Source organism: Chrysochloris asiatica, unplaced genomic scaffold (assembly GCF_000296735.1).
Source record: "Chrysochloris asiatica unplaced genomic scaffold, ChrAsi1.0 scaffold00064, whole genome shotgun sequence".
NCBI lineage: Eukaryota > Metazoa > Chordata > Mammalia > Afrosoricida > Chrysochloridae > Chrysochloris > Chrysochloris asiatica.
In genome coordinates, this window is record NW_006408582.1 from 13,986,495 (window position 1) to 13,998,298 (window position 11,804).

General features: G+C 43.3%; 1 protein-coding gene across 1 annotated transcript in view; it reads right to left on the reverse strand.

Moving 5' to 3' along the window:
* Positions 1-540: 540 nt before the first annotated feature.
* Positions 541-11,804, reverse strand: part of SLC25A37 (solute carrier family 25 (mitochondrial iron transporter), member 37) — a 52,421-nt gene continuing 41,157 nt past the window's right edge. The window contains exons 2-4 of the mRNA XM_006864383.1: positions 5,623-5,851; positions 3,370-3,426; positions 541-1,061 (exon numbers count right to left, since the gene is read on the reverse strand). Coding sequence (XP_006864445.1) covers positions 541-1,061; positions 3,370-3,426; positions 5,623-5,851 — 807 coding nt within the window. The remainder of the gene's footprint in view (positions 1,062-3,369; positions 3,427-5,622; positions 5,852-11,804) is intronic.

Sequence of the window (11,804 nt, forward strand, 5' to 3'; positions counted from 1 at the left end):
TTAACCCTCTACTGATATTAAAAAAAAAAAAAAAAAAAGCCGTAAATTCGCAGCTGTAATACTCTTAGTACACACACACACCCACACCCACACAAATTCAAAAACTTCTACATAGAAAAATAAAGGATAAACATTATCCATCTATTTTATACTGTGTTCCGGAACTTTTATATACATAAAATTTGTCTTGAATGTTTTCAGTCACTGCACACTGTCTTCCCTCCTCTGTGAGCTAAGATTCTTGGGAGGAGATTGCAACAGCGAAGCAGGAAAGCTACATGCCTCAGGGAGGAAGAGAAAAGTGCAGCTTCTTCTCCCCTTCTGCTTTCTCTCCCTAACAACCACCCCATTTTCAGAGCTCCCTGCAGACGGCCTCTAGAAGGCCACCATCCCATCCCCCCCACTTCCTAAACTTTCAGGAAACACAGGGCCCCCACAGTGAACACCCTGCAAAAGGGCGGGAGGACAAGAGAATGAAGCAGGCAGGGAAAGCCTTGGAAAAATAAAAGATTCTGGAATCACTTCCTACTGTCTGTTCCTTTAGTATGGAGTTCGATTTTCCAGCTTGTGCTTTGTGAGGAAGTACTTGAAAAATTCATAGATGGACCAAGAGATGGCTGTGGATGGCATCTGGTAGATGACACGTGCCTGTACGCCTTTGAAGTAGCCAGGCAAGCCGTTGAGTTGGTACACTGTCCGGAAAGCATTGGCCATGCCCGACAGGCGACCGCTGACGTTGGCCAGGGAGAGAGCCATGTGTTCCTGAGTGTTAAGGAGGGTCTTACAGACATCCAGGGGAGTGGTGGCAGCTGCAGCAATGGCCCCAGCCAGCCCGCCCGAGATAATGTGGGACTGCGGGTTGTACTCTCGGTGAGGGTTGACCTGCTCCTGAAGGAATTCGTAGGTGATGAAGTGGATGGACTGGAAGGGAATGTTCATGGTCAGCTGTGTGGTGTAACTCCGGTAGAAGGCCCCCAAGCCCTCAGTCCTCCATACTGTCCGGATGCAGCTGAGGGCCGACTGGTATGGCGAGTTGTACATCTGCATGCGTTGCTTCACAACTGTTGTCAGGCCGTACAGGAATCCAGACAGGCAGCAGGTGGTCAGATGGTTGGGTTTGGCCCCACCCCATGTCAGGGTAAAATGAGAAGCCAAGCCATAAAGAGAAACAGCAAGTTAGACACACTGGTAATGGCCCCAAAGAGCTAGCACACAACACAGCCTCAGTATGAGAAACCACTAAGGGCTGGTGCCAGGAAACCCCATTTAAAAATGTGTCTTGTGAACTTGGCCAGTAAAGTAGCCTATTTCACTAAGTTAGTCCTGCTTGGACCCTGTTGAAGGTGGCCCAGAAACCTGGCAGCCATTTCAGGCTGGATTGGCTGGCCCTATCTCTCAGATTCAAAGGCAGTTGCAGGCCCCTCGGTCCTCCTCCAACCCTAACATGTCTATTGGGCTCCTTTCTCTCCACTTAAATTTTCGTGTTCTGTACCTCTGATCGTTTTTAGCTTTGTGTCACAGTACTCTTAGAGGAGAATTATGTTTGCCCAGGAGTTCAACAACAAACTCCAATGAAGATGGTTATTTTAAGACAAAAGCAACTTGTAAAACACACACAAGAGGCAGGACAGGGCTAATTGTGGTCCCTCAGGTTTAATGGTCTCTTCCCATTGACAAATGTATACATACCATGTGGTTTTTTTTTTTTCACTTTTAAAGAATGAACATTACCTCACTAATAATGACTAGGAAGGGGTTGGGGAAGAAAGGAGAGAAGGGTTGATTTGAGCCTGACTTTCCACTCCTTAAAAACTCTGTGGGTTAACTAGCCACCCACCCTATATGAATTGTCTTTTTAAAAAAAACACCACTTAAGATATGTAATAATCGAGTCTTCAATTGTATCCATTTGGAACGATTCCCTACCGAGAGTCCTGGTTTGGTGCTGCAGGATAAGCACAGGACTGCAAGGTCAGTTTGAACCACAAAGTCAGCAGTTCAAATTCACCAGCTGCTGCTTGGAAACCCCTGTACTGGGTGGCTCTGAGTGAAAACTGACTCTATGGCACTTAGTAACAACAGGACTACCTACAGTACCCTCCCCCCTGCCTACTTAAGAACACCTCTAACCAGTTTAAATTTTTTTTAGAATAATCTTTCCCAGTCCCAAAGGATGCTCTTGAACACCTTATTACAGGACAAGCCAAGGCGATCCATGAAGACAGGTAAGTCTGTCTAAAGACCTTACATCTTTTCAGAAAGATGATATGTGTTAAGATAAAACACTTTCTAAATAAAAACTGAAAAGATAATATAAGTCCCTATTGCATATCTCACCATGCACATCTTGGTACACCCTCAGCCCCACAGAGAAAAGAATTCCCCATTCCCCTCCTCCCAACAGGACCATCCCTGAAGGTCAGAACATGTCCTTTGACTGCTAAGACATGGGGAGGCAGCATCGATATTTTTTTAAAGACAAAAAAGGCATACTTAAAACACAAAGACTTAAAATGTTGAAACATTTTCTCTCCAATTCTCCCTTCTGGCAAGGGAACCTGCAGATGGAGGGGAAAGGTGGAGAGATCCACGTCTCACATAAAGCCATCATCAGAGAATAATAACCCAGCTTAAAACATGCTCAGTACTACCCTCACAAGATCCTCACTACTCAGCCCTGAGTCTGCTCAGCTGACAAGTCAAACTCAAGGCTCCACAGCTGCCATTTGTTCTATAATATTTGTCCAGTTTGTTTGTTTTTTTAATGAGACAGTGAGAGAGCCCAGGGGAAGAGCGATAATGGGGGAGGGGGGGCTACTTTTGAAGAAGGGTAAGGGACACATGGGAGTTCATAACGCTAGTCTCTCTATATTTGTCTATGTTTGAATTTTCACAATAGGAATTCCACTTTTTTTTCTTTTTTAATTGAATGGAACACTGTTCTATTGCGGGTATTAACAACCAATCTGAAAAAAAATTAAAAAGTGAATACAAGCCCTAATGATGGCTGTTTGGAGGACTTTTCCTAACTTTGTGTAGAGTTGATAAAGGAAAACAAGGGCCACAAATGTGTGTGATCCCTACCCTCAGAGATTCTGAGTCTTTGGAATGGGGCTGGACCTAACAATGTGTATTTCTAACAAGCTCCCGGGTGATGTTGATGTGGCTGGTCTGAAGACCACATGTTGAGTAGCACCGCTTTGGAAAACAGAAAAACCATGAATGCTTGTGTCCTTCCTTGAGGACTTTAATAAGGGAGTAAAGAATTCTGCTTGCTCCACAGGGGGCAAGGAGGCCCTCTCCCACCACCTTCTGTCCTGCCCCTTTACACATCCCCTACTGCCCCTCCCTGGGACCATGAAACATTACCTTCTGCTGGATTCATTACCGCATCGTGGAGCAGGGTGGCCATACTCCCAGCTATCCCTGCAAAACAAACTCCATAAAATTACCCTCCGGAATCTGATCTTCCAAGGAAGTTTCTGGAGCCTAAAGCTGGATGGAACCTTGAACTTGGCTTTCTAAGAAGCAAAACTGACTACCAACTCCACCCAGTAAGCGTTGACTCAGGCGACACTGAAAGCAGTATGTGAAAATGGAGAACATTCACACAGGCAAGGAGACCCATGTTTTAATCTGGCCTGATGCTCAGGTTCTCTTTTGTAGTCAACGCCTGGGATATGGCTGGCGGTGGTGGTGGTGTGCCGTGGAGTCGGTTCCGACTCATAGCGACCCTGTACAGGGTTCCTGAGACCGTAAACCTTTACGGGAGCAGAAAGCCTCATCTTTCTCCTGCGGAATAGCTGGTAGTTTCGAACTGCTGACCTTGAGGTTCACAGTCCAATTTGTAACCACTATGCTACTAGAGCTCCTTGGGAAATGGTTAGACCGGTTTAAATTGCATGGCGTCCAAGCGCTCCCCCTTGTGGCTTTTTCTTTCTATCTAGCCTTTAATTCCTCCTCTTCCCTTGTCCTTGTCAGAATGAGATTCACTCACTCTGCTCTTACATAGGAGCAATCCAAGGGGTAATATCATGCCTAAGGCTGAGAAGGTAAAAGGGAATCAGATGGGAAATCTTTTAAGAAAAACTTCCTTAGTAAAATCCAATCACCTTTTAAGAAGATAGGCAAGGGGAGAGAAGTATCAAAGATTTGTAGCTGCATATAGCAAAATTTCCAAAGTAAGTTTGCAAAGATATGACTTGCCTTGGGAAATGACAGACCACATCTAGGGGTCTCATCTGGCTTCAAGAACCAGGAACGTTTAGAAGCCTGAAGCAGGCATGGGATTTGACTATTGGCTGACTACTGAAAGGTGGGAACATCATGAGGGACAACAGAGTGACACTTTAGGATGGTGCATGTCCCTCCCCAATCCACACACACTTAAAATTAACCTCAAGAAAGGGCAGAACCAAGTACAGCATACACCAAAATATTGCAGAACAGGCTCTGGCCTGGTAGAAACTGGGTTCTATCAAACCCCATTGAAGGGGTTCAGTGACCAAGGAGCCAAACTATTACATCAGGCAGTTTCACGAAAAGGAAATTGCTGCCCCTACCCCCAGCAGCAAGAAATGAACTCGGAGACTGCGTAAGAATATGGTTTGTAGTGACCCTCTCACTAAACACAATGAACGGTCAAACAAAATGCCTACAAACCAACCAGGCGCATTTATCGTTACTGAGGTTTGCTGATGAAAGGGGCGCTTTTTAGTTCTCTCTTAATGGAACAAAAAGAAAAGGGGAAAACTTGCTGCTAGTCACATCTACTGTTTTGAAAAGTAACTCTGTCAAATTAAGCACCCCTCATCCATAGTCCCATTCCAGACAAAGAGCAACAGAAGCCAAACCCACCCAAGAGGGAATAATAATCGCTCTTCCTGGCCCAGCAAAGCTTGCCTTATATAAGCGCTGTGCACAAACTCACACTGCCACCCTGCACCCCCCGCCCATCTCTCTCTCCCTCGCAATAACAAAATTTATTTCAGCCTTTGCTTGCAGATAGATGCCAACTCAGACAAACGCAAGAGAACGGAGGTAAAATTCCCAAATCCCCAGAAGCTTAAGGTGGGAAAGGTCGTCTGTGCTGGAGCAAATCCTTTGTCAGCCATAAAACTTCTTGACCTTTTAAAGCTTAGTTAGATCTTGACGTTGTAGAGACCTGTTGTACCAGTTTTTAAATAGTCTCAAAGAAGTTGTCCAGATAACTTTTTTTCTGAATCCAGCATTCAAAAGTTTTGTGTCTATTCAGGATTTTTTCTATGTCTGATCATTAATTGCTTTTGAGTGTTTTTTGTTTTTGTTTTGTTTTTCTCTTAAACAAAAAAAGAAAAAGAAAAAAAGAAACCCACACAATAACAAAAACTGAAACACCTCTGTCACCATTTCCCACAGGCTTCAGAGAGTGAAGGAGGGGAACGGAGAACAGTGCTTATGTGTGTGTGTGTGTGTGTGTGTGTGTGTATTTGGGTGGCTGCACACACACAAAACTAGAGTTCTTTATTCATAAGCAAGCCGAAGATGAGGTGTTAGGCTGCTGGGTCACAGGTAAGTGCTCCCTGGGGAAGGGTCTGTTGAAGAAGAGAGCTTTCTAACTCCAGACAAATGCTTTCAAAATACCATTGGCTAGGTGGCTGTTTCCTTGGTGGTGGAAAACATCATTTAAAGTCCTTTTCATGTTCTCATAGCAGGCAAAATACATGGCGTGGGCAGGCCCGGCGCCCATCACCATCACGTTGATGCCTCGCAATGGCCTCCAGAAGCCTTCAGTCCGAACAATTTTCTTGAGGGCTCCATATACACTTGTGTACTGGGCTTTGGGATCTGGCTGCAGACTCTGCATTCGCGTCTGGGGAACGAGAAGAAAATACAGCAGGGTTAATGAGGCCAGTAGAGAGGGCACGGAGGACCCAGAGAAAGGAACTGTGCAATTAGCACAGCTTTAAGGAATTCTGATGGCACAGTGGTTAAGCGCAGACTGCTAACCAAGAGGTTGGTGGTTTAAACCCACCAGTAACTCTGAGGAAGAAGGATGTAGCAATTTACTTCTGTAAAGATTAATGTTGTGTGCTATTGAGTCGGTTCCAACTCAGCGGCCCCGTATAGGGTTTCCAAGAGTGGCTGGTAGGTTTGAACTGTTGATCTAGTGGTCATCGTACATTGTCACAAGAAGATTACAGCCTTGGAAACCCTATAGGGAAGTTCTATTCTGCCCTGTGGGGTAGTTATAGAGTCAAAATTGACTTGACAACAATGGGTTTTTGTTTTGTTTTAAGAATTTCTTAATGAAGAAAACATAGCCATTCTATGACTTCTAGAGTATTACTCCCCATAAACACACCACACATTCGCAAAGCTCTCATTGGGGGCCGGGGGGGGGAAGGGCGGCAGGCTCTGGAGTAGGAAGACCTTGCTTTGCGATTTGCAAATTGTGTGGCCTCTGATGAATCTCCGGAGCTTCAACCTTTTAGCTGAAGGCCAGGGAGTGGGGGCTACAGGATGGTTGCAAGCTTCAAATGAATAATACACATGAAAACCCTTAGTCAATTCAGAGTCCTGGGGAAATATCAGTATTTTATTACTATGTGGTTCTCACTGCAGCCCCAAAGTCTTCTCCATCCTCACTATCTGAAACTTCCCATTCAGTCCTTACCATGAAATCACCCCAGAATCCTCCAGCCCTTCTTCCCTAATCACTTCTAAATACTTCTTTAACATTCTATCTTTACTAGTTAGCACTTACACTATAAACAGTCTTATTCTTAATATCTTCCTAGGTATATAATCTTGTCTCCTCAAGGGCAGTCACACACTTGACTAAGACAGACATATTTGCCAGGGAAAAATCAACCTGGCTCAGCCCTGCAGCAGCAACAGTATCCCCCACCCCCTTCACCTCTCCCTGCTCCCCAGCACACACACAGCTTGCTTGACAGGAACATCCCTTTCTTTCCAAATTAAATCCTGCAAATATTTTCCTTCTGCATAAAATACAACAGGTTACCATTGTTGTTAAATGCCGTGGAGTTGGTTCCGACTCATAACAACCCTGTATAGGATACCCGAGGAGTGGCTGGTGAGTTTGAACCACCGAGCTTGTAGTTCAGTGCTTATTCTACAGCGCCATACCAGGTATTCCCAATATATGATAGAGTCATCCGTTCAGAAGAGTCCTCCATAAGTGGGTTTGATGTAAATCACATCTTTTTTTTTTTTAAGTTTTCATTATTATTGCCTTCGACTATCCGTAGAAGGATTGTAGGAGCTCTGGTAGCATAGTGGTTACGAATCAGGCTGCTAACCTCAAGGTCGGCAGTTCGAAACTACCAGCTGTATCGCAGGAGAAAGATGAGGCGTTCTGCTCCCATAAAGATTTACAACCCTGTACAGGGTTGCTATGAGTCGGAACCGACTCCATGGCACACAGCCGCCGCCACCACCACTATCTGTACACATTCAGTCTTCATTTGTCTTTTGGGGGGATACATATACATTCATAGACACTATGCACTGCAACATTGTATGTAGGACACGTTAATGATAAAATGTACAAAAAACAAAGATAAAGGGCACTCGTAAGAACAGTTTGTGGCAAGTCAGGTCAGGGTCTACCTGTATATAACATAGAAGAAGGGCTTCTCTGAGTGACTAAGGGGCAAGAGTACTCTCTCACTCCCACTCTTTAAGGTAGGGGCTCCCCAAGGAACCTGAGGGCTCAGAGCAGCACTGTGAAAACCTGTCAATCAAATGAGTGGTAGCTCAACTTTCAGGTTTCACCAACTAGAACATAAAACCACAATGAAAATGGATACACCCCATTGTTAGCTTTTTATTTTGCCAAGACAGCACACAGAAACATCTAGTACAGCATACCTAAAAGAACATTATCTTAAGATAATGAGTTGCTTCGCCTGGGGGCTCAGAACCATAGTATCAGTGGACACCATGGTCAGTTGGCATAACATAACATAGCACACATAGACATTGTTCCACATCCTATTTTGCTGAGTAGGGAGTGGGATCTTAAAAGCTCATGAACAGACATCTAAGGTGCAACTATTGGTCTCTCTGTGTGCAGCAGAAAGGAAAGTGAAAAAAACTGAAAATACTTGGGAATCAACTAGTCCAACAGACCAAAGGAGCGGATGAACATCAGTGTCTGAGACCAGAAGAACTAGATGGCATCCAGCTACCACTACCAACTACTCTGAAATGGATCACATTACAAGGTCCCCAGAGAGTGGCAGAAAATATGGAATAAGTGGAATGGAACTCACCCCCTATGGTCCAATTTTTAGCCAAGCAGTACATAGGTAGATAGAGAGGACAACATCACTAGTGAGGTATGTTCACCATGGAATAGCCAATCTTTCAAAATCAAAAGGTCAAGTTGAGAAGGGATGGGGAGGAGGGTGGAATGGGAATAGGAACTACAGGGAGGAAGTGGGTTAACTATTTTTGCATGGAGGGGATGGTAATCGTTGAGATGAAACAAAGTGTATGATTTGCTGAATGTAAAACTGATGCTCTTCTCGGTAACCTTTACTCAATTCACAATAAAAAGCTATTTTTATTTCACACACTGGTGAAAATACCCCCACCAGGTACCAGGTCACAATGCTCTGAGTGAATGTCTACTGAGAAGGCCCCTGCACTTTAAAACAACAAACATGTAAACCTTCACACAATTCAAAACAAAAAAAAAGTTACAAATAAAATTAAAGGTCTTTAGAAAACAAAACAAAAATGGATTTCTCTTCTCAAAAAGAATTTGAAGCAGGTTTACAACAAAAGATAATTATAAGCAAACAAGACCACAAAGGAAGAAGGAGGAAATGAATGGGCCAATCGAGAAGGCATCTGAATCCCTGTCTCAAAAACTCCACTTTGCTCCTCAGCAAGCCAATGGCCAGCCCAAAAGAAGTATGCGAAAAGCAAAGCACTTGTTTTAGGAAAGAGACAAAACTGTGTCTTCAGGTAAAGCAGAGGTTCTCTAGCACTCAATTCTACACGATGTTTCCAACTGCTCAAGTTTTAGAGCAGATACAGTTTCATATTTCACCGTTTTCCTTATAACTGCCCAAATCAAGGCAAGGGCATAGTACACGACAAAATACAATACGGTGTTCCCAGAATTCAGGCTCAGATTTCACTGATAGTGTGACCCCTGGACAAGTTAGTTTCTCTAAGCTTTAGTTTCCTTACTTGAGAAAGTGACTGAGAAAGTTAAAATGAAATAATGCATGTCTATTACTCAGTTTGAACCTCAAGGGCAGTGGTTCAAGCTCACCAGCCATTCCTTGGGAACCCTACACAGGGCTGCTATGGGTCTGAACCGACCCATAGCATTTAATAACAACAGCAGCATTACTATCAATGAAGAGTCCTGGTGTGGCACTGTGGACTAATGCACTGGACCGCAAAATTGGTTTAAATCACAAGGTCAGTGGTTCAAGCTCACCAGCTGCTCCTTGAAAACCATATACAGGGTCGCTATACGTTGGAACTGACTCATGGCACTTAACAGCATTACTATCAATAAGGAGCCTTAGTAGTGCTCAGCAGCTAATGGAAAAGTTGAGGGTTCAAACCCACCAGTCACTCTTTTGGAGGATGATATGACAGTCTGTTTCCATAAAGATTAGTCTTAAAAACCATATGGAGCAGTTCTACTCTATCTTATAGGATCTTTATGAGTTGGAATCAACTTGGCAGCAACAAGGGTTTTTTTGTTATTAATATTAATAATAATGTTATTAATGTTAATAATAATAATAATCAAGAGGCTTGCTGTTGTTAGATGCCATCAAGCCAGTGTCGACTCACAGCAACACTATGCACATCATAACGAAACACTGTCCAGGCCTGCGCCAACCTCACAACTGTTGCCACACCTGAGCCCATTGCAGTTGCCACTGTGCCAATCCATCTAGTTGGTGGTCTTCCTGTTTTTTTCTGACCCTCCACTTTACCAAACACGATATCCTCCTCCAGGGACTGGTCCCTCCACACAATCAGTCCGAAGACGATGTGTTTCCAAGGAGCACTCTAGCTGTACTTCTTACAACACAGATCAGTTTGTTCTTTTGGGAGTTCATGGTACTTTTTAACATTCTCCTCCAACAAAATAACTTAAATGCATCAATTCTTCTACGGTCTTCCTTATTCACCATCCAACTTTCACATGCATGCAGTTAATCTATACTTATGGATATGTTTCGCATCGATGAACTTAACCTATACTTATGGATATGCTGTTTTTGTTATGTGCCGTGGTATCCTCAAATTGACATCTTTGTTCTTCAACACTTTAAAGAGGTCTTGTACAGCAGATTTGCATAATGCAATATGTCATTTAATTTCTTGACTGCTGCTTCCATGAGTGTTGATGATTGAGCTGAGAAAAATGACGTCTTTGACATCTTCAGTCTTTTCTCTGTTTATGTGGACATTGTTTATTAGTCCAGTGGTGAGCAGTTTTGTCTTTACATTGAGATACAATCTGTACCGAAAGTTGTGGCCTTTGATCTTCATCAGTAAGCATTTTAAGTCCTCTTCACTTTCAACAAGCAAGGTTGCATCATCTGCATGTTGCATACAGATTGAATAAGTATGGTGAAAGAATACAACCCTGATGCACACCTTTGCTAATTTTAAACCATTCAGTGTTCCCTTGTTCTGTTGGAACAACTGCCTCTTGGTCTATGTACAGGATCTTCATGAGCCCAAGTAAGTATTCCAGATTACTCATTGTCTGCAATGTTGTCCATAGCTTGTCATGATGCACACAATCAAAAGCCTTTGCACAGTCAATAAAGCACAGGTAAACATCTTTCTAATATTCTCTGCTTTCAGCCAAGATCTATGACATCAGTAATGATATCCCTCATTCCACATCCTCTTCTGAATTCTGACTTGAACCCTTACAAGGTATTGTTGCAGTCATTTTTGAATTATCTATAGCAAAATTTTACTTGTGTGAGATATTAATGGTAATGTCCAATGACTCCCACATTGTGTTGAGTCACCTCTCTTTGGAATGGGCACAAATATGGATCCCTTCCAGTCAGTTGTTTTCCAAATTTCTTGGCATCGATGAGTGAGTGCCTCCAGTGCTTCATCAGTTTGTTGAAAGATTTCAAGTTGTATTCCATACATTCCTGGAGCATTGCATCTTTGCCAATGCCTTCAATGCAATTTGGACTTCTTTCAGTATCACTGGCTCTTAATCATATACTACATCTTGAAATGGTTGAACATCAAACATTTCTTCATAGTACAGTGACTCTGTTTATTCCTTCCATCTTCTTTTGATGCCTTCTACATCATTCAGCATTTTGCCCATGTTGTTGTTGTTAGGTGCCATCAAATTGGTATTGACTCATAGCAACCCTACGCACAACATAATGAAACACTGCCTGGTCCTGGGCCAACCTCACAATTGTTGTCATGCTTGAGCTCATTGATGCTGCCAGTTTGCCAATCCATCTCATTGGGGGTCTTCCTCTTTTTCTCTGATCCTCCCCCTTACCAAACATGATATCCTTCTCCAGTGACTGGTCCCTCCTGACAATATGTCCGAAGTATGAAAGACAAAGTTTGGTCATCCTGGCCTCCAAAAAACACTCTGGTTGCGCTTCTTCTAACACAGGTCTGTTGGTTCTTTTGGCAGCCCATGCACTTTCGATATTTCCCTCCAACACCATAACTCAAAAAGAAACAATTATTCTAGTCTTCCTTATTCACTGTCCAGCTTTTACATGCATATGAGGTTACTGAAAATACCATGACTTGGGTCAGGC